Source organism: Galeopterus variegatus, unplaced genomic scaffold, assembly GCF_000696425.1.
Source record: "Galeopterus variegatus unplaced genomic scaffold, G_variegatus-3.0.2 Scaffold434, whole genome shotgun sequence".
Taxonomy (NCBI): Eukaryota; Metazoa; Chordata; class Mammalia; order Dermoptera; family Cynocephalidae; genus Galeopterus; species Galeopterus variegatus.
This window is the reverse complement of record NW_007726545.1, coordinates 274,262-300,661: the sequence shown is the minus strand read 5'-3', so window position 1 is coordinate 300,661 and position 26,400 is coordinate 274,262. Positions and strand designations below refer to the sequence as shown.

At 36.1% G+C, this 26,400-nt stretch overlaps 1 protein-coding gene across 1 annotated transcript in view; it reads right to left on the bottom strand.

Moving 5' to 3' along the window:
- The window catches only part of LAMA2 (laminin, alpha 2), a 310,853-nt gene that overhangs the window by 17,317 nt on the left and 267,136 nt on the right, over positions 1–26,400 (bottom strand). Inside the window, exons 43-49 of the mRNA XM_008568714.1 lie at positions 22,366–22,504; positions 20,195–20,206; positions 17,142–17,262; positions 14,193–14,369; positions 9,262–9,410; positions 2,818–2,994; positions 2,415–2,583 (exon numbers count right to left, since the gene is read on the bottom strand). Coding sequence (XP_008566936.1) covers positions 2,415–2,583; positions 2,818–2,994; positions 9,262–9,410; positions 14,193–14,369; positions 17,142–17,262; positions 20,195–20,206; positions 22,366–22,504 — 944 coding nt within the window. The remainder of the gene's footprint in view (positions 1–2,414; positions 2,584–2,817; positions 2,995–9,261; positions 9,411–14,192; positions 14,370–17,141; positions 17,263–20,194; positions 20,207–22,365; positions 22,505–26,400) is intronic.

The window sequence follows — 26,400 nt, the reverse complement described above, 5'->3', positions numbered from 1 at the left end:
ATGATCTATTCTAGGTACCCTATTTTGAAAGGGATATTTCAAATTTAAGAATATTGATCACTAGGGCAATCAATATTAGAAGGTGTTCAATAGGAGAATTAGAAATTAGGTCATAACAAGAATACCTGCGCTAACGAAATACTTAGCCTAGGGAAGGAGAAGACAGCTGTTTCCACATCCTCAGAGGGACATTAAACGGAGAAGATACAAACATATGTATTTGGCTATAGAAACACAAGGCAAAGGCTACAAGTCCACATCAAGTATCACGTGAAAAGAATTCATGCATTAGGATGGTGATTGGACCAGATGATCTCTAAGGCTCTTGCCAATTATAATTTATAAATTATAATTTCTAATTAAATTTCTAAATTAGTTGTTTAGAAATTAGGCTCTATTTTCTTCTAGAAACAATTTTATAAGTGGACATTAGAAATCAAGGTCAAAAACATCTATTCCACTCATGATGTTTTTAAAGTATTCAATTGAAAACACATTCCTGAGTCTAGGGAACACACGCTTTTGAGATACATAAAGGAGAAAAGAAGGAGGATTATTAACCTTCCCTTTGCTGGGGAGAGAGCTAGCCTGAGGCCACATTATGAAAGAGCTGGGGAAACATTCTGAAATCCATGTGGCAGATCTCAGAGGTGCTTTAGGGGGAAATCAACTCCTTGAACTAATCCTCACATGACGGAAGGCCTTCCACCTGCTAGTTGAGTCATCTTAGGTATTTATTTTTGTGGAATGGGGCTAATAATACTTCCAATAATATAAGTAAATGTAAATAAAACAATTAATTGTTTGCAGAGATCAAATAAAATAATGAATATAAAATACCCAGGAGATTACTGCACACATACTAGTTATTCAGTAAATGCAGAAATTCCTCACAGTATCTATGCAGGTGTACTTCTTCCAATTTTCAGAGAACTTTCCTATACCTTATCTCATTTGATTATTACAATAACTCCATGTAGTAGGCAAGGTTAGTATAATACTCACACTTTACAGAGGATAAAATGATGCTTGGAGTAAATAAACAGTTTTCCTGAATGATGATTTATTTGGCCTCTCATTTAATAAATATTTCTAGTGACAGGGATCACGTTGCTCTACAGAATAAGCAATTCCATTATGGAAACTAAGGAGTTTTCTAAATCTGCACTCAAGCCAACATGTTCCACCCATTATTGGCATGGATTATATACATGATGCATGTGCTGTCAAGAGTGTAGTGAGATCGACCCTCTGATACATTGGTGGTGATAATGTAAATTTGTGTAGCCTTTGGAAAAGGCAGTTCAGATGTATGTGTTAAGTACCTTAGACATATTCATTGTTTGGCCTCATAATTCCCACTCTACGAATCTATTATAAGAAAATAATCAGAAATGATGAAAAAGTTTGACACATTAGGGGCACTCATCAGAGTATAGTTTCTCATAGTAAAAAGCCGGAAATACTCTAAACAGCCCACAATGGGTTATAAAAGGTAGAATAAATTGTAAGTGGTGCAGTGATGAGGCACCAGACTTAGAAGTCAGACCCAATGGATTAAAATTCCCACCCTGCCATTTAAAACTGTGTGAGTGGGTTAGTTACTTAAACTAGCTAACTCTTATCGACTCGAATAAAAATGGAATGATGATTTATAGTTTACAGAGGTGTTATGAGAATTACATATAATATCGAACAGAAATTGTTTAGCCAGTAGCTGGCACATAGTAAACCTTTAAAGCAGTAATTATTATCATTACTATACAGTAATTATGCCATTTATTAAATGTTTCATATATGCCAGGCATTTAGCAAATGTTATTTTTTAAAATCATGATTATAACTCTTTGATATATGTGTTGTTTTATTCTCATTTTACAAATGAGGAAACTGAGGAATAGATTGGCTAAGTGGCTTTCCCACATTCATACAGAGGGTAGGTCGGAGTGCTGGGATTTGAACACAGCTTGTCTGACTCTGCAGCCCGTGCTTGAATCAAGGACATGCCACCTTCCATACAATGAAAGATTTTGTGTGTCTGTGTGTGTGGGTGTGTGTATACATAATATAAAATCATATTAGACACACATATTTGAGATGATGCTTGGAAACAGTTTCAATTGTATATGACTAATTTTTAAAAACAGGATAATGGCATATGTGAAATGAGATCTATGTAAATCACTAGGGTTGCTTCTGTGTATGATATTTGGCTTTTATTCCTGATTCTGGATATTTCTGTGTTTTCCAAATTTCAAACTGAAAACGCACTATTTTATAAACACTAAAATTAAAGGAGAGCAGATATCTCAATAAAGTTAGTCCAAGGAAGATAGGAGGAGATTGGATTTTATAGACCAGTGACCCTTCCTCCAACTGTAGCAGTAAATTATACTAGAGATATAAACACTTACATGTGCCCAAACTGGGGTGGGTATAGGGAAGGCGGGGATGGGAACTGGCTCAGGCTGGATAACTAATTCAGCTGGAACTGCTCCATCTTCATCTTCACGGGGTTTCTGATGGGTACAGCGACCGATGTCTGCATTTTTGAAGGATACAGGCTGTGCAAAGTCCATGGGGCTAATAGAATATAATTAAAATGAAATATTTTTCCTTATTTTCTTCCATCTTGTTTCCTTACAGTTAAATCAGATCTCCCCAACCCCATTTTTAAGACCATCAGTGCAGATTTAGATTTTCTAAATCTAACTTGAAGATCTTCATTGCTTTCTTCCCTTCTGGGTTTTGGATAGTGTTGGTGTAAGGTAATCGTTATAGGAAAAAAACCAATTAGTAGCGAGGTGATTTACTTACACAGAATTAATAACAAGATTCCATACACAGCCTTCAAAAGGAGGAATATTTCTGAGTGGGGAAGGTTGAAATTCAGGTGGAGCACCCCCAACGAAAAGCTTTTTAACTTCGATAGGCTGTTCTACTGTCAGGTTTTGCATATACCTTCTGTCTTCATCGACTTGGACAGTAAAGATGCTGATAAAAAATTGAAAATAAACAAGTACAAATCACATAACATTCAGTATAGTTGGAAATCAAAGTCTTTCCTGCCACCCCTTCCCCACCCTCCTGTAGTTTTTAAGGGAGCCAAAATTGAATGATTAGGAATTCGACACTAAGCAAATGTTATTGTTTCTCAAGATCTTGTGCCATGCGTCCCTCGTTAACTCTCCTTGAAAGTTTACTGAAACCAGGCAGTGGTGTAGCTGCAAAATTAGCCTTTGGTGGAGGTGACAACAGTGCTCAGCAGCCCAACACATGAGCTTGGAAGAAGGGAGGCTGCTGTACCGTGCAGTAATGTCTAATTGTATAAGGCTCAGTGGGTTTAGCACAGCATGGGGTCACGTTTTATTTGGCTCTTTATTTCGTGGTTTGTGCAGGCTATTATCTTCTTGCTAGGGGACAAACTGTACTCCTGAGAGCTTAGATTGCGGGAATCAACAGCAAACCCTTACTGTACGGCTTATAAAGAAAGTAACTGCTGGCTTCTGAATGAAAGAGGCAGGCAAGAACACCATGCTAATTGTTCCTTGCGATGATTTTCCTTAGTGGCTTTTTCATTAATATGCCTAATTTGCTTCTGAGAGATAACTCATGCACTACTAATTGAGAACCTCATGCTACTTATCCACAACAATCCTTGGATCCTGAGGCAAAGAATCAGAAGGAGACAGAGTTCTGATGATGAAAATGACCAATGGCATTTTGTCTTTTGTTTTAGAAGCAGGTTTTGAGCTTCAGCCCCCACAGTCATTGTGGAGCTATTAGTCATAATTATTAATCATCAGCCCAAGGATCATGAATGGATTACTGAAAACTTACTTCATAACTGGGGAGAAAATCAAAGTACTTGGGTGGAAAACTCAGTCCTGAAGTGTCATCTTACTGGATTTTATAAAGACAGGAAAACCACTTGTAGAACTGGAAACAATAAACCAGGGCAAAGATGCTGAGCAATTGGTCCACTTTGGTACAATTCAAAAGTAAGAGAATGGAACAAAAGATGGATTTTGCTCAAAATGTCACCATTCAGAGGGGATAGAGGAGACAGATCAGATTTAGTTTCAAAGTGAAAATAGGGGAAAATGACATATTGGCTTTTTGGTTTTTGTTGTTTTTTTAATACGAGACTTGAAAAATGTGTTGGCAAAAATCAGGAGGTTCAACTTCGTTGCTGAGTGTTGGTGGTTTAATGAGACTTTTGGAGAACTACTCACTTCTGTGCATGTGTGGCTCATGGAGAAGCCCCTCCCCTACACCATTTTTCACTTTGGCTAAAAGCAGCCTCTTACTAACGTAATGAAACAGTGCTCCTAAAGGTTTTAATGAGGGGTTTAAGCCACTATTAAAGATCGTCCAAGGAGAGTGAATCTCTGCTATTGATTAGAATTTTAAAGAGCCAGAGGCCCACCTCTTTCTGCTGTAAACTCTCTCTTTAGTCTGGTTCCTCCCCAAGGACCATAATAGTGTTTTTTATTTTTTTTTTAACTTTTTTTTTTTTTTAGCTAGATCACAGAGTAGTGATGTAGAGTGAAAGTGGGCTTTGGAAGGAGCAGATTGGAGTTAAGTACTAGTGTGGATGCTTATTGGCTGTGTGACCCCGGGCAAGTTTTTAATCATGCTCAGTTGCATTTCATTCATTTACAAAATGGAGATAAAAATACCTGCTTCAAACAGAGGAAACCATTAATTGAGGGATTACTCTTTGGCTATCTTGCTTAATAAGGGCATTGTTGGAACACTATAGCTGAATCCCGCTTGTATTTTATACCCTAGGAGTATCAAATCTAGATCATTAGTATTGTGATAGATCTGCTGTATTTATTTTACAATTTCCTTAGTTGATTCTTAGAGTTTCACAATTATTTTATTATTTATATTCTATTTCTTGTTTGTTTGGAATATTGGTCTAAGATTTTTTTTTCAAGCCACCACCCATTGGATTGTATATGTGAAAGAGGATATTAGGAGAAGTAAGTGCCCTGACATTCATAATTTACATAAAAAATAAAATCTAGAATTTTTTTGATTGAACATATTTTGAATGGTAGGAAAGAAAATATTTAGGTTGAAGTTTCCAGATCATGCTCTCATTCTAGAAACCCCAAATTACTCCTGAAATATCTGATTCAACTTTATGATCTTTGGCCTAATTCTGTACCTGTGTGAAGAAATGATCTCATTGAGGAGAAATTCAACTCAGTTGTTTATCCTATTTGCCTAAGCAGCTATTTCACATTCTTAAGGTTTAATGTTTTGGTCCAGTTAGAACTGCTGGCCATTGAGTTTGACTACAGGAGAAAGATCAGGGGACAAAGCCGGGGTCACTGGAGTACGAAACAGTTAGGTAACCAAAGTGACTGAAATGAGATTTTTCCAGAGGAAGAGGTAAAACAGCAGAGAGAATGAACAAAGATGGGTAAAGAGAGGTAGACGGGGAGAGAGAAGGACAATCTTGAGAAATCTGTCCCCCAGTTTAGCAAAAATCCAATAATTTTGCTAGGTGGCTTTAAAGTTATCACCGTGGCAGTGTGACCAAGCTCTCCCAGGGGATAATGCCATGTAAGAACAGTAGATTTCTGAACAGAATATTGACCAATTTTGGCATCAAAGTTAAGAGGGAGAGAAAAACAGAGGAAATGAAGAAGAAAAGAGATAAAGAAAATGACGCTGATAGTCTTGATCTGATCACCACATCTTTGGCACAGGTGCTGACGGTCAGTTCTGTGCCCCATGAATATGTATAATCAATAAAAAAGAAAAAAGAAAAAGAGAAAATAAAATGAATACACAGATGGCTGAAAGGAAGAAGAAAATGGAAGAAGCCATTGAAAGATATTTCATCTGTGAAAGCTTTCTTTAACTATTTGTCTCTAGTAAAAGTTGGGTGACATGCTGACTCTCATTTCAACAACTGGGAAAACACAACTTTCCTGAACTCTTACCAAAATCAGTCCCTAATTAAAAAAAAAAAATCAAGTTTGGGAATTACGTTGTGCCCTGGCAGAACTGACTTCCTAAAACACATACAGTATTACAATTAAATAAGATCACATTTTTATGATATAACTCAATAAATAATTTTTGGTAGTACCCAAGGTATATCGCATTATGCTATAAATTAAAGTAGAGAGCCAAAGAATATAAACTATGAATTATTTTATCCACTTAAAATAACTATAAATAATGCAAGGTGTATGATTCATGTCAGAATTAAGATTTGAAGATGAATATGAGTAAAACAGGGACTTTGACAAGAAAGAACAATTTGGGAAGTTCCCAGGAAAGAAGCAGTACTTGAACCATCCTTTGAAGAATGACTTGATTTGTGTAAAGAGAAAAAAGAAAATCCATTCTCAGTGGTGAAAACAGCAAATGTGGACTTGCAGCATTTGGAATGATACCAAATGATCAGAAACTAACAGGGACTTTGGCTTGCTCAGAGCAAAGACTTCCCTTGGACCATTCATGGCAGCTATGAGTGTGCTGAGAAGCAGGACCAGATTTGGAAGGAGTGCAGCATGTTAAAGAGCATGGCATGTTTGGCAACTTGAAGGTGTCCTGGATTATTGAGCAAAGGGTGTGAATGTGTGGAATGGACGATGGAAGAAAGACTGGAGGAGATAAGGACTCTGGCCGTAAAATAACATCAAGGATTTGAAGCTGACCAGTCCATCAACTGCAGACCCCATGATGCCAAAGCACCCAGTCCATCATGGCATCCTGACATCTCTGACTCAGACCCTCTGCTGATCCTGTGCCCATCCCCCCCCGCCCCCTTTGCCTGCAGGACAAAACCTTTACCTCACCTTCTCACCTCTTCCCCTTTACAAACCCCAGAACGAGCATCAGTAAGTGGCATGATTTTAGTTTGGTCATCCCCCAGATGCCGGTTATCTGAATAAAGCTTCCAATCTTTGCACCAAAATAAAATAAGATAAAATAAAAATAAAAAGTTATCACTTTATCCAGGGTTTTAGGAAAAGAAATGATGACTGATAATTATAGCCTGAAAAGTGTTGGGAGAAGGAAAATATTTCCAAATAAGTAATGGTATATCATAATCAACATAAAGTAATATAAATCTTTAAGGTCACAAGAAAGGGTAAGAATAAATAATTGGCTGGGCATAGATGGAGGTATTTAAGTCAAATACCTCTGGGTTTAAAACGTGGCTTCGTTATTTATATTACTCTTGGCAAGTTAGTTAATAGTTTCTTATCTGTGATGAAAGGATATATAGATCTCACATACATGTAGAATTATTAAAAGACAATCTTTGTCTAGTGTTTGATATGGAGCATGCCATAGAATAGGTATATGAAGCAATAAAAATGTTTCTGGGTGAAGTTTTTATGGTCATTAGTGATCTCTCATTAATTAGTCTAAGTAGCACTTGCTTATAGGGCAAATGATGCCTGTGTTTCTACCTTAGCAAGCTGAATGAGACATTACGGTAGCAAATGTGTACTTGTTTTGGCACAGAGTACAGTGACTACACACTAATATGCCCCATACATTATCCTTTAATTAACAGTGAATGGCAAAACTGTTTGTTTATATGGACAATTAACTGAATGACCAGTATCAGTCATGTACTATAATCAAATAAAGGTTGGATTGATGGTCAACAGCTGTGAAGTTGGCATAATAAAATGCCCTTCTTGAAGAAACACCTGTTAAAAGGACACCTTAGTACAATATCGTAATGCATTTGGGAATTTCGGAATTCTTTCTCTACAAAATAACATATTTTGGGTGATTTTTGGTCAACTATATTTCTCAAATCTGCATTGGTTTATTCAAATTCTTCAACATTTAAAGACTTTTAAAAAGTCCTTCTCACAATGAGAAGGATTAAAGCTTGGCAAAGGGCCTAAACTCTAGTCTAGAAGATATGTAAAATTAGTATTGTAAAGCATTCCCTAAGATTCAAATGAGAAAATTCAGTTTTCATTTCTCCTCAGAGATCACGACTACTATATCTGGCTATTAGATTAGTAAAAGTTCTTAGTTTGTTCAAATATTGATCCCTCATTTGTTTTAATCATGGTTTCTAAACATGTGTTAGTAAACACTCTACATGAACGCTTAGTATCAAATTCAGCCCACAACGTAATGCTCTATACAGCAATAAAAAAAAATGAGGTGAGAAAAGCCTTATTATTTACTTAGAAGATAAGAAAGTCTTATTACTTATCTAAACTGTTATCCACACAAGAGGATAATTAGAAAATGTAGGCCTTTATGTGGAATAGCATCTGCTTGCTTAAACTATTGCTACACATTTATACTCTTGTTGCATTTAAAAGTATTCTCTGTGTTTTAAGGTCTCATCAAATTTGATTTTCAGTTTTTTTCTATGTCTTCAGTCTAACAAATAGGTTGCTGGTTTGGAGGTCTGAGGCCCCAAAAGTCTTTGGGCTTCTGTTTTCTTTTTCTCTCATTGTCCTTCTAAACTAATGACCTCTCTGAGTTGTCACACAATACTTTGATGAAAAATACAGATGATTTTCCCAATAAAGTAAGTATAAAGTCTTGCAGCATCCTGAAGAAATGAGAGATCAATTTGTGCACTACTAAGGCTCACTCCCTGGCTCAGAGCTGGGGGGCAAGTGCTCTCGTGGGTCTGCTCTCAAAGGTGGCCTGCATGAACTGACTGCAGGGCAGCAGCCATTTCTCTTCTCTCCGTTGACTCTATTCCCTCATGAAGCCACTCTGCAGGGACCCTGCACACCTTGGGGAGAGGGGCAGCGACGAGGAATGCACATACAGGCTCAGTAGGTCCTGCAGCTGCTTCCACACTCCGTACCTGTGATAAGTTTCTAAGCAGCTGCCATAACTGCTTTGGAACCTGAATGAAACAGCAGCTGCCAAAGGCTGCTGGCTCCAGCTGAGCTACTCTGTGCATTTCAGTACGCGCATACTTCATTTGAGAAGAGAATATCTGAGAGATGCAGAGGGAAGGATTTTTCTTATCTATAGCTTCAGCAGATGTATTTGGTTTTTTCCAGAGATGGAGAGAACTGCACAGAATAAAAATATTAAGAGTAGAACTCTTCTACCCAGGACTTCATACCCAGGAAAATGAATTTCCCAAAGTATGAAATGTAAAGGGAAATTAAGCTGCTTTATCCTTTTGCAATGCATAGTATGTCCATACACACAAAGGTGCAGGCAGAGACTGCTGCTACCAAAGGAAGTTCATGTTAGTTACAATAAGTGCTTTAGTGCTGTCGTTACCCTCTAGTTCTCTCTACATGAACGGAATGTTCTCTCCCATCATGAAACAGACTTGGCTCTGGTTTGATGACAATTTTTCTCATTGTTCTTGCCCCTGTGGAGAGATGCACTTCCAGACGGCCCTTGTTGAGGAATATCGCATAATAGGCCTGCAACAACAAATGGTTATCGGGGATTAATCAGGAGTTTCATCTATAACTTAGCCTTAGAGATTCTCTGACATAACCACAGATTCGTGTGCTCTGAGATCTTATCTGAGAAGTCAAGACACAATATTTTCTTAAACAGAGTTTGTAAAGCCTCTGGAAATAACTTTTTAATCATTTACCATTTTTGCTCTTTAGTGGATGTGGAAAATGGATACGGTAATGTAGCAGTTCTCTGCAAAGCCCATTTGTGATGCTAAAAGTGACAGCTGTGCTTGCATTGGTCCTCTAACTTACAAAACCCATAAGGAAAGAAAGGGTGTCAAGAAAATCCCTCTCTCCTATATTCACAAGTGGACAGCTAGCTTCTGGAAATTAGGTCTGACTCTCAACCTCATGGCATTTGGAGTGTTTAGACTTCAATCTGTTCTCCGAACTGGTGGAATAGATTGCTATCACAAACATGTAACTTGTCTCCCACATTTAGAAAGAGGGAAGATAATTTTTCATCCACAAACATGCCTTCTTTCCTCTTGCTACTGTTACTATAGCAACCAGTATGGTTTTGATATCCGATTATGAACCCCAGGGAGCTCAAATGCAGTCCTCGTCCCCAAAGCTGATGCCATGTGCCCCCCCCTTTCTGTGGAGTCCCAGGGCACCTGCGACACAATGATTGCTTGGTCCTTCACGAGTCATTTATGGTGGTGAAGATGGTTTCAATCAAACATTATCATGTCTCTAATAATTTACTCAATTATCTATGAAACTATGAGTCCAAAACAAAATGTTCTGAGGATCTGAATTAGTGCTCACCATCCGTCAAAGGAGCAACCACAAACTACTCAATTAAAAATTACTTAGCTGATTGATTGTTTGCTATCTCAACCCATTTGGCAGAACATAATCACAAATAATGCTATGAGTATCAAATCTGTTAGGTTTGAAGTATAAAATATGTCAATTTAACCAGTATTGATTCTACAACAGACATAAACTATTTAACATTGTTTCCTCTTTCAGGTGGCATTTACCATAAAATTTTAAAAACTAGACATTCATTATCATTAAAATGTTGAAACATTAAAATGTCATTCCTAGTTTACTTTGCACTATGGTACTTAATATTTCCTTATTTTAAATGTTTTAATAGAAGCATGGTCTATTTTAAGAACTATTCTGAAATCTGGTGATTCAAGTCCTGATAAGGAGAAATTTGGAGCCAACAGAGGGTGCTTAATTATTTAGCAATGACCAAGGAATCAATTATCCTTTAATGTAAATGTTTGATCTGGTCCTCTTATATAACTAGCTTATCATTTGTAATAGGGAGAAAAAATTATTTTTCACAACTAAGGGATGAAGGATTTAAGAGGACATTCATATTTTATATTTTTCAGTGCATACTATTTGCAGTAAGAAATGAAATAAAATAACATTTTTCTCCTTCTACTCTTCAAAAATATTTTTTATGACTATTTGATACATTCCTCACAATACATGATATATATGTAAATGATGAATCTATATTAACACTGTGCAATGAAATGAATACCTGTAAATCTACCAACCAATTTCAGAAACAATACCATTGCACTTCCCATGAGCTTCTTCCCAACCCCGTCCCTGTGCCTCTTCATCTCAGAGGTAATCAGTAATGTGGATTTTACGTTTATCATTCCCTTGCTTTTTAAAAACAATTTTGCAAAATTCACATGTGTATTTTTTTTTTTGTCCTTTTTGAGACCGGCTGCACCGTGCTCAGCCAGTGAGCGGTGACCAGCCATCCCTATATAGGATCCGAACCCGCGGCAGGAGCGCTGCTGCGCTCCCAGCACGGCACTCTCCCCAAGTGCACCACGGGCTTGGCCCTCACATGTGTATTTTTAAACAATGTGTTTAGTGTTACTTTTATTAGAAATCTATAAAAGTCATATCATACAATATGTATGCATTTTTCATTTCTATTTAGGTTCTATTCATCCATGTTGTTATGTTTAGTTATAATTTTTTTTTTACTACTGCTTAATATTCCATTATGTGAAAATGACACAGTTTGCTCAGCTGTCCTGCAGCTGATGAACATTTGGGTAGTTTCTAGTTTTTCTGCTATTACAAAGTATGTTGCTATGAACATTCTTGTACATGTCTCATTGTGCACATGTGCAAGAGTTTGGGTCCACCCCTAGGAGTGGAACTGCTGGCTTGTAGAGTATGCACATGTTCAACTTTACAAGATAGGGCCAAATGGTTTTCCAAAGTGGCTATAGAAATTTACTCTTTCCACCAGCAGTGATTAAGAGTTCCCTTTGATCCATGTCTTGCCAGTATTTAGTATCATATTTCTTAATGTTTCACCATTCTAATGGGTGTAAAATCTAGTGCTGTCTGAAAATATACTTCCCCCATTACAAATGAGGCTAAACATTTCAAAAATATTTTTTAGGGTCATTCATGTTTTCTCTTCTGTGAAATGTCTGTCCAACTTTTCTGTCTATCGTTGTATATGTTTTTGTCTTTCTCTCATTTATTTGTAAGAGGTACTTTTATATCCTTGTTACTAATTTTTTGTAGGTTATATGTACTACAAGTTTCCAGGCTGGGTTTTGTGTTTTGTGTTGTCCGATGTCCAGAGAGTTTTAATTTTAATGTAATTGCACTTACAATTTTGTTTTGTTCAATAAATCATTCCCTTCTTCAAGGTCAAAAGTTACCTTTCTATATATTCTTCTAAAAAATTTTAAATGTTTTTCCTTCCAGGTATAAGACTTTAGTTCATTGGGAATCTATTTTTGGTTTGGTATGAAGTAGAAATTCAGTTTCATTTTTTCCATATGTACGACCAACTGCACTGAAATAATTCACAGAACGGTCCACTGTTTTGTTAATGATCTGTAGTGCCATCTATTGTCAAATGTCATTTCCATTAATGCCTGGGTGTATTCAGCATTCTCCATCCTGTTCCACCAGCACAGAGAAATCCATGAATTACCACTACACTACCACAATACAAAATTCTACCTGCTAATGTGCTGACATTTGGTCGGGCAGCTCTGCCATTTTATTCTTCTATTTTAGGAGTTTCCTGGGTTTTTTATCTTTGATATAAATCTTAGAATAAGTATATCATGATTCACAAAATGATAAGATGGTATTTTTATTGAGCTTGATTCTTTATATCATTTTGGGGAGAATTGACATATTTTTAATATTGAGTTTTTCCATTATCATGTTGAGTATGCCCACTTATTCAGGACTACTTTAGTGTCTTTCAATACAATTTAATAGCTTTTTTCCATCTGGGTTTTATGTCTATTCTGTTACATTTATTCTTAAATTATATGCTTGTTCTTATACTATATTTGTTTTTATACTATGTTTACTTGTTATTTTCTTATTGCACTGGCTAAGATCAGGGCAGTAATAACAGTCATCCTTTTCTTGAGCTTGATTTTATAGCAAATGCTTATAATGTTTTCTTATCAAGAATACGTTTTGTATTTTTTTTAATATATAATTGGCTAAGGAAGTTCCTTCCTGTTAGTTTACTATGTATTTTTCTTTTAAAATAATGAATGGGTGCTAAATCTTATCCAATGTTTTTACTGCATCTATGAAAATGATTACATGACTTTTAGATTTTCTAATATTAAGCCACCCCTGCATTCCTGAGATAATCCAAGTTTCTCATGTTTATACATCATTTGCTAATATTTTGTGTAGGCTTCATATTTTTTAGGAAAAGGATTAAGATTTATTACATAGTACTATTGATTACTAAAAATTACATGCTAAAATTGATTAAAAAAACACATAAAACATACTTCAAAAAGTTCATGGAAGATTCATATTGTCTTTCAATTCTGTTTTTCATGAACTTTTTGAAGTACCCTCGTATAATCACAAATAACACGATCTGGTTTACGAGGCAGCATATATACTAAAGGACATATCTGTAAAGCGTTCCATTCTTTCAGTCATGGCAAACTAAGTAATTCCTATGAACTCTTTCACTGAGAAAAGAGTTCATTTTTCTAGATTAAATAGAAAAATTATATTTTCAAAAATATGATTGAAGATATTGAAGGATTACCAAGGCAGTAAAGAACTGTAATGCTCAAATCTGGGCAGTTGAGAGCTTGATTTTAATAGAGTCAAATGGACAGGGGATATAAGTACTCGAGTTCCTGTTCTTACAAAGCAGATACTCTTCAGGCTTTATTTTAACATCCTTGAGTGATACTGGGCTATTATTGTCCATGCCTGTGTTGGTTGTGCTCTTTTGCTTTTCTCTACCCCAGGTCCATTCTCTGCCCTTCTCTGTGTCCAGGGAGACTGGGATGGGTCAGTCTCCAGAGACTGCATCACCTCAGCTAGTGCAACTGGAAAACTGATCCTAGAAACAATTTAAATTTAAGCTGAATATCTACAGATCTTGTAAGGAATTGGACTTCGAGATAAGAAAAATTAATATATTTGAATATAATTTGAATATATTCAAAGCTTTCCTCTTTAGCCTATGCTAAACCCATATGAAGTGCAGGTGCAAATACAAGTCTGACTCAGCACCTGGAATTGACTAACAGGAAAATCCTAGTGAAGACAATTGTCCCGAGAAGATGATGTGAGAGAAATAGGAGACCAGCAGGGATACATGGAATGTTGAGTCCTGGGTAGCCAAGAGGAGAGTAGAAATAAACGATGCAAATCTAACATTATTAAAGCAATTTAGTAGTTCTATATAAACATTAGGGGAAATGCATTGTTAACGAGGTGTTAGGGTACCTGTCCAGTCTGCCTTCGCTTTCTCCTAGGTGGCACTGGTGTGCCTCCACTTCCCAAGAGGATGATGCCAGACTCATTCTTGGTGCTGAAGGACAGGTTGATTTCTGTTCCTACATCAACTGGCACAGGGGAGAGCTCCACAAAACCAGGCTTGGGGAAGCTAACTGTGTATACATTCTGTGGGTAAAAGGAAGGAAGAGAATAAATCATTAGAAATGAAAATTTATCTTAATGTCTCTATCCCACTCGCCCTCCTCAGTACATTCAATGTGAATGTGAAACATGCTGTAGTTTTAGAATGCACAAAAACCTGCAGTTACATGGGGAGTTTAAGAGTAGGTGAAGAGATACTATTTCCAATTATAACTTTCATCTTCTGAGCATTTTGGGTTAAAATCAACATTACAGCCTCTGTTTTTATTCCAGAACTTTTGTTTTAAAACATAGAAGATTATCATTGACAGATAATATTTTCTTTTGGTTTAAATCTACCTTGCTAAGTCTCCCTTGAAAACACTATAATTAATTCCTTGAATATACCAATTAATTGTTTATGTTTTGCAAATGAGTATGGCCATGGTCTGTGCCTGCATTCTTCCTCAGTGATAAGCCCAAGGTAGAGATGTTCATTGCTATCAAATCTATAAATACACTCTAGAATAAGTTTTTAAAATTAGATAAAACCTGAATCTTAAAAATACATAAATCAAACATTTCACAGTACAGTTTTCATAGCCCAGGTTTTTCTCAAAATAAAAATAATACCATTGTCCTTGCTGATTATAAAATTAAAATAGTAAATTTCAAACAATAATAAACTGCAAAAAAGAGAAAATCACCCCAACCCCAATCCCAAAGCTGTGCAGAAGCATATAGCTTTCTATAATTTATTCATTCATTCATTTTCTTTCAGAACTTGCTCTCTTCCCCTCTCCTCCTCCCTATATTTAAACTGAATCATGATAGACATGTTTCTAATGTCCTTTTTCACTTAAATATGTGGGGGATAGCTCTCTGTCAGTAAACATATATCATCATCACTTTTAATGTCTGGAGAACATTATATTGTATGGATAGATGAGCATTTATTTAAGCAAGCTCACATAGTTGGGCATTTAAAGTGCTTAAACTATTCATTTTTAAAGTCCCAGATTTTGCTGGAGTAAAAGCAATGAGTCTTGTAATGTAGGCTATTTTTTCCCCACAGTGTTTCAAGCCCAGTTAAATGACACGAAAGTTGGTAAAATGTATAATCTATTTTCTGTTCCACTTTTCAAATCATGGAGTTTTAGATAGTTCAGATAAAGTTACTGTGCAGACTTTTCAATATTTATCCACAGCAAATTTATGCTTCATATTTTAGTTGCAAAATTCCTGGTACTAAAAAGTGCCTTGTAAAGGCACTTGTTAAAAAAAGTATAATTTTCAATCATAGAGGATATGCATTTTCTGGACAGTTTTCTATCCTCATGTGTATATCTCTTGAATGTAGATGAGAGTTAGGCTTTAACTCTCAGTAAAACTTTCTTTAAGAAGCTGATATGAATCCTTAGAGTTTTAATTCTCTATGGACTTTCTTTTTCCTTGTTCCCAAGCTCCTCAGGATAGGTGTATATGACCAGTTCCAAACTGGAGCGTGTAGTTAGCTATAAACAATGAAGACCCAGAAAGTTCTGTTCCAGTCTTTACACCTTATCACTCAGACAGGGAATTCCCTTTTTCTTTCTTCCCCATTCTCCCTTAATTTCCCTGTTTTTCATTTCCAGAATTCTTTAAGATAATTATAATTGGAGGAAGAAGCCAAAATGAATAATTACATCATAGCAGGGTAGTTAAAATTTTGGAAGTAAAATGTATTTAACATTTTCTTTTTTAAAACAAGCTCATCACTATTGAGTTCCCATAAAATCATTACTAATATTTGCTGTTGAACATTGGCTCTTGCTTATAGGTATTTCAATAGTGCAGAGCTATGGCCTGGGTCTTTCTCACATGTGGGTTAGTCCCATTTGAAGAGTCAGTGCAAAATAATCAGGTGGAATCAGGTGGCTGCTGAGCTGCTTTAGCAACAAAGAAGAGATACTGAGGATATCAGCAAACAGGGAACTTTGTAGTTATGTCAAACACAAGTCTCAAGTCTTTGCAGAATAAGATGCCTCAGGTCACAGTCTATGTTATTTCAGAGACAAGAGAGCTAGACTTCAAAGCTGTATACAAGATGCTATGCACTAATGGTTATGTTATAAATTACTACTTGCTATTTGTGTACACTCCAATGCATTCCAGAAAAAAAATTAAGGTTGCTAATAAAGCTATATAAAAAATACAAAACGGTAAAATAAATTTGAAATAGATGAGGAAAAGGGAAATGTAGTGTTGGAAGGAAAGAGAGAAAGAAAAAAGAGGTTAATATTAAAGATACATGCTAAGGGGCCGGCCCGGTGGCGCACTGGAGAGTGCGCCTCTTGGGAGCGCGGCAGCGCTCCCGCCGGGGGTTCAGATCCCACATACAGACCGGTTCCCGCTCACTGGCTGAGCGAGGTGCGGGAGCAACACTGAGCTTGGGAGCGCGGCGGCGCTCCCACCGAGGGTTCGGATCCCATGTGGAGACCGGTTCCCGCTCACTGGCTGAGCGCGGTGCGAGCGCGACACCGAGGGTTGCGATCCCGTTACCGGTCAGTAAAAAAGACAAAAAGGAAAAAAAAAAAGATACATGCTAAGAAACGCTATACATTTGAAAAATTTCATCAGAAATTTGGATCTTCATCACATTATTTTCTTCATGGTAATATATAAAATGCTTCAATCTTGCTTTATCATTTACATATAGCTAAGACTAGGGTCAGTAGAATCTAAGACATATTAACAAAGGACCGGTCCCTGTAAGAACATCCACAATAAGTGAAATCTGAGATGAATGTTTTTAGGAGCCTTTAGAAACAGACTCACCTCCAGAGAACATCCTTTGGTAACACCAACATAATCAGGGCTACTGAGTATATTGTATGGAGTTCTTGAAATTTCAATATCTTTGAGGCAGCCGGAATATTTCTTCAGATTTACTTCTGGCCTGTTAAGTAGTCAAATGGAAAACAAAACCAGTATCATTAGGGTGATGGCAGTGGAGTCTCTGACTAGTGGAAGGAAGCCACATGGAGCACACAGACACACAGGCGGTGCGTGTCTGTCAACCTGTGCGCACAGGTACCCAGAGAACTTGGTTGCCGTTACCTCCTGCCTGGCTTAAGTGCATGTAAACACCATCCTACAGATGGAGTCTTTATGTAGCTCTTATCCTCTTTCAGAATAATCCCACCCACAGCATTTAAACACAAGGTACAGGAATTAACCGACTCCTTGTTAATGTGTGTTTCTTTTTTACCACCAAACAGCAGATACTTGTGTAGGTAGCATAACCAAACTACATATCAAAAAGTTTAAATAATCTTGCTCAAAATTTAGAAAAAAATATCTGGAAATGTTCATTTTGAAAAGAAAATATTTCTTTCATTCAGCCCTTTTTTTGGGGGGGGGGGTACCTGAAGAATAAGATAATATTATACATCTGTTTAAAGCTTGTAAGTAAAATAAAGTCCAAGAAACATTTTACTTTAATTACATAGTCTAAAACAAGATATTTTAAAACTGCATTTATAGATTGACCCCAAAGTCTGTATTCTATATTACAACAACAAAATAAAACAACCAAATGCAAAAAACATACATTTTATTTTCCCAGTAAGGTTGAAAAATGGCTTCTATACCTAAGCTATACTTGAAGTTTACCTTTTGCTCACTACTTCTTAAAATGGTGCAAACATGCCAGCAGATTAGAAAATGAAGTTTTTGCTCTTGAGTCCAGCATGTTGCTCTGGTTCATGATGTGACGCTACATAAGTGGTTTGACTCCCTCAAGACTCAGTGTCTTTATATGTGAAATGGGTATAATAATAATAACAGTGTTTGACATTACTGAGTTGTGAAGTTTGGATAAATTAATAAATAGCACAACACACAGTAAATGTTCAATAAACACAAGCTGGCAGGGTGTCAATGATGATGGTACTTCTTTCGTCTAGAAGAGTGCTGTGTAATAGAACTTTCTGAGATAATGGCTATGTTTTGTTCTGCACTGCCCAAATCAATTGTTACCAGCCATATGTGGCTATTGGGATTTAAAATGTAGCTTGTGCCAATAAGGAACTGAATAGTTATTGTTAATTAATTATATTTAATTTACAATTAAATAACTACTGTGGTTTGTGGCTATTATATTCAGCAGCGAAGGTGTATGGGGTTAAAAAGGTAATTCTTCTTTATGTGGAGTTAATAAGCAGCTATGAAAACTGTCCAATAGAAGCCAAAATATTGTACTTGATAGGGCAATAATTAATTCTCTCCTCATTGTCTCACGATGCCAAGTATTCCTTTTTTCTTAATAAGAAACACATGGCATGAGGAAAAACAGGTGGAAAAGCAAATCAGACCCTGGCAGTGTATATCAGGTGATTTATTTCATATTCTGTTTCTCCCCAGCCCCAAAACTTCTTTTTTTTTTTTTTGATCATTTTCTCGTTTCCAAGGTTTTCTCCTTCTGTTCAGTCAGTTGGTTATTGTGAAGAACATGCCCAACTAGAGGATGAGTATCTTGTTTATATTCTTCTTACATAAAGCAAAGGGAATGGATGAATTTCATTTTCAGTGTTCACTTGCTTCCATATTTTCCTTTAGGGGAAGACCGATTTATCACAATTTTTTCAGAGGTGTTGTTAATAAAGTAAATCATTCCTACAAGTTCATTGTTGCATGGAAATACAAAAGAAATTCCAAAACATAATGATTTAGCAAGCTCAACATTATGAAAATCACAGGGGATAAGTAATTACACATGGTAATCAGACTCCTAAGATAACCACAGGTCTCTGTTTCCCCAGGGTCACCACTCAAAGGCAAAATTACCAGCTACACTGTGCCACCCCAGAGTCTTATTAGCATATATTTCCACTGAAAGCCAGCCTTTGCCTTTTACCATCTCAGCAAGCTTAGCCCAACTGTCTCATAAACATATCATGAAAAAAGAACTTGGTTTATTTTTTCCCCACATTTATTTCTACATATTTCAGCCTCTGGTATTAAAAGTATGGTCTGTGCTTTAATTTTTTTTTTTTTTATCAGTTCAGCTTCATTATCTCCTTCCTAGAAATTTGGCACTGTTAGGCTGTGAAATGCCAAAACACCAGGTTTTAGCTCTAGCCCGATTGTGCCAGCCCTGCACATCTCTGGGGTTTGATCAGCCACTTACAGAGGCCTGCTGCTCACAGTTTTCATGCTAATGCCTGTCTGAAAGTAAGAAATAAAATGCTCCTAAGAAGCTAGGGAAACCATCTGCAAACTTTTTCACTTGTTGTAAATATAGTATTTCCAGAGATTCCTTTCATCTGGCTCCATAGCTAATTTTAAATAAACACGGCAATAAATAAGCAGTTCGACAAGAGGTGCAAAGGCCGTGTAAACGTTTGCATATTTGCAGGCCTGCAAAAAGCAACAAGGCAGTGGTAAGCAATTGGGAGCACAGGTTGATTGTTCAGCAAACAGCATGATACTAGGGAGGCCAGAGTTCAGGGTTCAATCCAAGAGACCGCTTTGCTCTGTTCGCCAAATGTTGGCTGTGCCCATAAATTTGAGCAGCTGCCTTTTGAGCGCGTGCTGCTGGTCACCAGGGGGCACTGTGCATGGATGGTTGAACAAGTAAGTGGAGCAAATCTATCACCACCGCTGGTGAAACAACGCAAATCACAGCCCAGTTGATGGAGGTAAGCAGCAACATCTTTGTTAGCGAAGGGCAGCATGAGAGCTCTCTCAGAATGAAGGACTTGCTCATGAATGTACTGTGAATCAAGCTGCACAGGTGTCACTCTGCTTCTGCACTGCTGCTGTATCTAAGAAGCCACATTTGCCCAACCCATGCACAGGAAGAAAGCATGCATAAATTTAAATTTTACCTTGCTTTCATACTAGGTCAAAGGGAAGAGAAAAAAAACAAAATCAGAAACAATTTACTTATAATTGCATTTTCACTTTGTAAAAAAATAGACTTTAATCATAAATCTTAAAAATTATCTCACAGGGATCTACAAAGGAAAGGATCAACAAATGCAAAAAAACTGACAGATCAAAAACCAGACATACACCCTTGTCTGCAGTGAAATTAGAATCCAGGCATAACCATTTCCCACACTATTCTCTCGGAAAATTTTAATTTTGAAATATAAAGTAAAGTACTTATTTTTGTCAATCCGATGAACTGGAAAATGCACAAATGTCTCTATTTTGTAGCATTCATGAACAGCTTACAAATATTGCCTTTTAAAGAGCTTCAGCTTAACAGTATATGTAAAACTAATTTATATTTGCCACATCTTTGATCTTACGTTGAGATCCTATCTATGCGCAAAATAACAGGTTACTATGAACTCTTTGTTTCTTTACCAATCACACATACATGTCTAAAGATTGTTTTGAAATCATGTGCCATACCATAGCAATATTATAATTATGAAATGCTATCCTGTGAGAGTGAAAACATTTTAGTGGTAAAGATTCACTAGGTATATAGTCTCCAAACCAACTAAGAAATAGTTCCTAAAAACTATAGATAGTTTTTAAGATAGTAAAACTATCTTGTAGAGAGTTCCTAAAAATCACTTTACAATAATTAAAGTCATCACTAGAATAAATGAAGCCAGATTTGGCTAGCCTTATTTTGGCTATATTTAATTCACTCAGTAGAATATATTTAATGATCTCCTAAGGTAAATCTTAGACTTGAACAACTGCTGGATCCCTAGTACTTAGTCTAATGCTTGGCACATAATAGATGCTCAACAAACATTTGTTGAGTGACTATCAGTGGATTTCCAAGTAATAACTATGTCATCATTCAAATACATTTGACTCGCAATGATTTTTCTGACTTCACATTTTTAATCTATATTCCTAACACAAATACATGATAATGTAGATGAATGCAGAGGCAGTTGATTTGCACCATGAAGCTTTTCCACTTATACCCTTGAAAGACTGGTAATTAAGACAGCTGCCTGGCCTACGAGTTTAGATTTGGGGAGAAGAGGAAACCTGTCTGCATGCTAAATGTCATAAAACAAGCCTGACATTCCACTGCTCACTTGGGAAACATGGAAATACCTGACCAGTATACTTTTTAGCTATTCTGAGATTTCTCCAAAGGTAATCTGTCTTTTTAGAGTAGCAGCACTTAGACAGGACTTTCATATCCATTAACAACTACCAAACTAATTAAATAAAACAAAACAAAAAATTAAAAACATGGTAATCAGTATTTGTACATAAACTCCTATGGTTTAAACAAATCAATTCATCCCAATCTAATTAAATTCAATTAACATTTATTAAGCATTATAGGTTTTATTTACTATAGGTCTTATGTATAAATTTATATTTATTTATTTACTATAGGTTTATTTATAGGTTTTACTATAGGTTTTATTTGCATTTTATAATAAGCAGTAAATTAAGTACCACATAAAATATTTTTTGATATTTTTTAGTTACTTAATTTTTTAAACTAAACTATGAGCTAAATATGTCTCCCCATCCTGCTAGATAAAAAGCATATGTGAAATTTAAAAAAAATGTTCGCATGAGCATGAGAATAAGTAATATAGTTCTAGTATTAGGCATATGGGAAGCTCCAATACACCATTATGATGCTAATGCTTAGCAATTAAATAGGTTATACTCACAGTATCCTGGAACACTGACTAATTTTTAGAACACTAAGCACTGTCAGAGCACCATTATCTCCAGTGAATGTGCAAGGAGATCAGCAATTACAAGATCCACATTCAACTCTGGCTTCCAAATTTAATTACTTTCATAATTCTTTTTAGCAGGTGCATATAAGGGAAACAGTGATTCTAATCCATCTCCTCAACTAAGATGTCAAATTAATCCTTTCGTTTCTAAATCCTGGTGTTGTTCTAGCACAAACATGATTTTTTTTTTTGATTAGGCCTTTCTGCAACTAAAGGTTATATGACATTCCCATTGTAATTAAACTTCAGAACTCTAGTGAGCATAGTGGCCATTTAATTAAAACTTAATCCTTGGCTTTAAATATACACTAAATTACCTCAGGTTTCTCAGCGTTGGCAGGCCACCAAAATATATTTTGTCATCTGCTTTCAAGTCAAGACCAAAGTTGTTTCCAGGAGATGAAGTTGCTATGTTCTCCTCCTGGTTAGTATCTATATCTACAATTGATATGTTGGCTGTAAAGAGATAGAAAGTTTAACATTTTATTTGAGCAATATCAACCATGTCTATATCATCACTGTGACTTCAAGAACAATTTCATTTAACCCTCAAATTAACATTGGCTTTCTCAAGCATTTGTACTCAGCCATATAATAACTGCAGAAACAATAACATCAATAAAATACATTGTTAAACTACCCACAAAACAGCATGAAAATAACAACTTGAACACCAAGGAAGGAAAACCAATGAAGATTAAAGAAAGAAGTTTAGAAGAACATCAAAGAACCATCTAACAAAATTTTCTATAATATAGATAAGTAGTTAGAAAACAAAGTAAAATAATTAAATGTAAAGATAGATATCTAACTAGGAATCAGATAATTAATTAATAATGTGAATCTGTGGCTCTTTTCATAAATTTCAGTATCCACAGAACTACTGGGATTTACGCAAAGTGTTACTCCATAGTATGATATAGTGGTACGTGGAAGCAGAGAAATGGGGATGTTTGGTTCTGCCAGATGATGGGACCTGGGTCCACTGCAAATTACATTTTAGACTGGAATGCTGAGTGTTGTGAGAGTTGCAGTCCTCATGCCCATGGCTTTTCTCTAGGGTCTCTCAAGGTATTTCTTATCTGATAAGAATAAGGATTTAGAAACAGAAAGGAGAAAGGAAAGAAGAGAATTCTCTGTTTAAATTGCATTGCTTAGAAAGCAGACAGGAACTCCTTATCTCACTGATTTTCCTCCCTCATTATTAAAGGTCAAAACGGCACTTTCTGAATTATGTGCTTTCTCACAATAATATTGCTTAGACTCACTCAGCCTTTAACTACTTCATATATTTTGGATTCTTGATGCATAGTGTGACATCAGTTCACTAACATGATAGATTTGGCCTCTAAATCTTTGCCTGATGTAGGATCTAAACTCACAAGGGTTTGAAAATAAACATTTGAACCAATGGATTATAAGAACATTTCTAAATGTTTATCCTTTGGAACGCTAGTATCTTGGATGTTTCTGGTTCAAATAAATATGACAAACACTGGGTTAAACAAAGTTAAACATATATCTTACTTTTATGGCTGCCCAGATCCTTCAACGTGCTAATATGCAATGCAATGCTTCAACAGAGGGACATAAAGCAAGAAGTATTTCCTAAATGTATTTGATTATAGAACATTATTATTTTCCCTCAACTCATCATCTTTTAGAATTGATGTTTTTTGGAAAACAGAGAAATATCAAATTCCAAAATTCCATTGTAGTCTATAGCCCTACCATTCCGAAAAGATGTATCTTCAATAAAATCAAACATAATTGCCTTATCAAAGATGACCAAAATCAAATACCCAAATCTACTGATACTGCCAATCCTCAAAGTAGACTTTGTAAAAACAAACAGAACATCTAAAAAAATTGTCATATTAAAAAATATTTAGCAAGTTAAGGTTTTAAAATTTAATTACCTTCATACACATATTTAATTACATTCATACACTTAATTAGCTTTATAAACATGTATCTCCTTGACTGGGCTGGTGGCTAAACGAAAATAGATTTATAAAATTATTTCCAAGACTTTTTCATACATATTCCTTTTTATCTAGATCAGTAAAGACATTTTCATATGGGGCTGTTGACTGGAACATAAAAATAGTCTCTTTCTGCAGACCTGGTGGGTATTTTAATGGTGTCTGAAAATGAGATTCTGCCTTTCTATCACAGGCAAGCCCGTGACTGGAGGTGGTTTTCCTTCTTATCCCTGAGTGAATATATACATTTTTAGAAATCATTCTAAGAAAAACTGATTAAAGAGCAGCAACACAATTGAATTGAAATTCACTGGCCCAGGAGTTAGGTCTGGTGGAGAGATGTAGGATGGAATATTTTAACTGACTTAAAGGAAGGCTCTACTCTGTCCTTCCTGAGTGATAGCAATGAAGTTGGTTTGCTATGGAAATGCTATAAATTTCTTTCCCTATTTCTTTCCCTTACAGAATAAGAAAGTAAACTACTCACACAAAATATTAGAGTTGATGAATTCAGACATCATTTATGGGTAAGCAGGGAAATAAGGGTTGTATTACATAATAGAGTAGGGGCTTAACAAGTATTTTATCATCAGTGCTGGGTTGTTATAAGCTGATGGTTTTTACTTTGGTAATATTTTTCTTCTCTCTCTTAATCCATTCAAAATCTAAATAAACCTTCTGAACTTTGTTTCCATATCCTTGCACCTGGGGGGTATGACATACTTCTATTAGTGACTGTTCTACTGTTCTGCTAACTGGATCTACTCTGGCAAGATGGAAAATGTGCCCCCCCCCCCCCGGGACTGTATTTGAATTTCAAAGGACAGTGCTTTTACAAACTAGTCGAGAATAATTAATGTAAAACAACTAATCTGGTCACTGAAAAGGAGCAATGACCCACTTTGCTGGAGACTTAGTGGACTTTGATCTTGCTAAAGTCCTCAGGGACCTCCCTATATCCAAACCCAACGGAATCCTTTTGGTCCTTATCTTAATCCATATTTAATAGTGTTAGCTGCCCCCCCCCCCCCAGGGACTGTATTTGAATTTCAAAGGACAGTGCTTTTACAAACTAGTCGAGAATAATTAATGTAAAACAACTAATCTGGTCACTGAAAAGGAGCAATGACCCACTTTGCTGGAGACTTAGTGGACTTTGATCTTGCTAAAGTCCTCAGGGACCTCCCTATATCCAAACCCAACGGAATCCTTTTGGTCCTTATCTTAATCCATATTTAATAGTGTTAGCATTTTCTTCCTTCCAGGAAATTTCTTCTTTTGGCTTCCATAATGCCAAGCTCTCTAGCTTCTCTTACCTCTCATTTTCAATCTCCTTCCCCAGGGTCTATTTCTTTGAACACTTCTGAAATGTCGATGTTTCATAATGTCCCTTCCTTTGTCCCCTTCTCAGGTTTTAGCCATTTGGGTAAACTCAGGTTCATATCTACTTACAATATGTTGATAACTCAAAAGTATGTACGCCAGGACCTGATTTCTGCCTAAAAACCCACATTCAACAGATGAGACACCGTCACCTGTATTTTCCTTCAGTACTTTAAACTAAATATATTCTGAGCCAAAATGACTACCTTTTAACTCACAAATCAGTATTCCTTATTTTATTTGGTGACACTATGATCCCCACCCAATCTCCTAAACTAGGGAGTCATCCTGAGTTTCTCCTCACCATTTACACCTAATCAATCACCAGCCTTACTAATTTCTTCTTCTAAATAACTCTTATGTCTGTCCTATTTCTTCAAAGAGTTTTACTCAGTTATAACTGATATACTATAATTTGCCCATGTTTAAATTGCACAATTTAACAAGTTTTGAGATAAGTATACACTGATGGAACCAGCACCACAATCTAGAAAATAAACATATCCATCACCGCAAAAGTTTCCTAATGCTTCTTTGAAATCCCTCCTTCCTGTCCCTTCCTACATATGCCATCCAAGAGTAGTCTCTATCTGCTTTCTATGCCCATAGATTAGTTTGCATTTTCCATATAACTTTATAGATGGACTCTTTTTAGTCTGCCTTATTTTGTTCAGTAATTCTTTTGATAGTCATCCATTTTGTACATATATTAATATTTTATTGCTTTTTATTGTCAAGTAGTATTCCATTGTATGAATATACCACAACTTGTGTATGTCCATTTACCTTTTGATGGATGCTTGAGTTGTTTTCAGTTTTTGAGTATGACAGAGAGAAGCTGTACGAACATTCTGGTACAAATTTTGGACAGATACATGTTTTCATGTGTCTTGAGTGGATACCTAGGAGTGGAACGGCTGGTTCACGTGGCAGACGTATATTTAACCTCTTAAGAAACTGCCAACCTATTTTCCAAAAAATGTG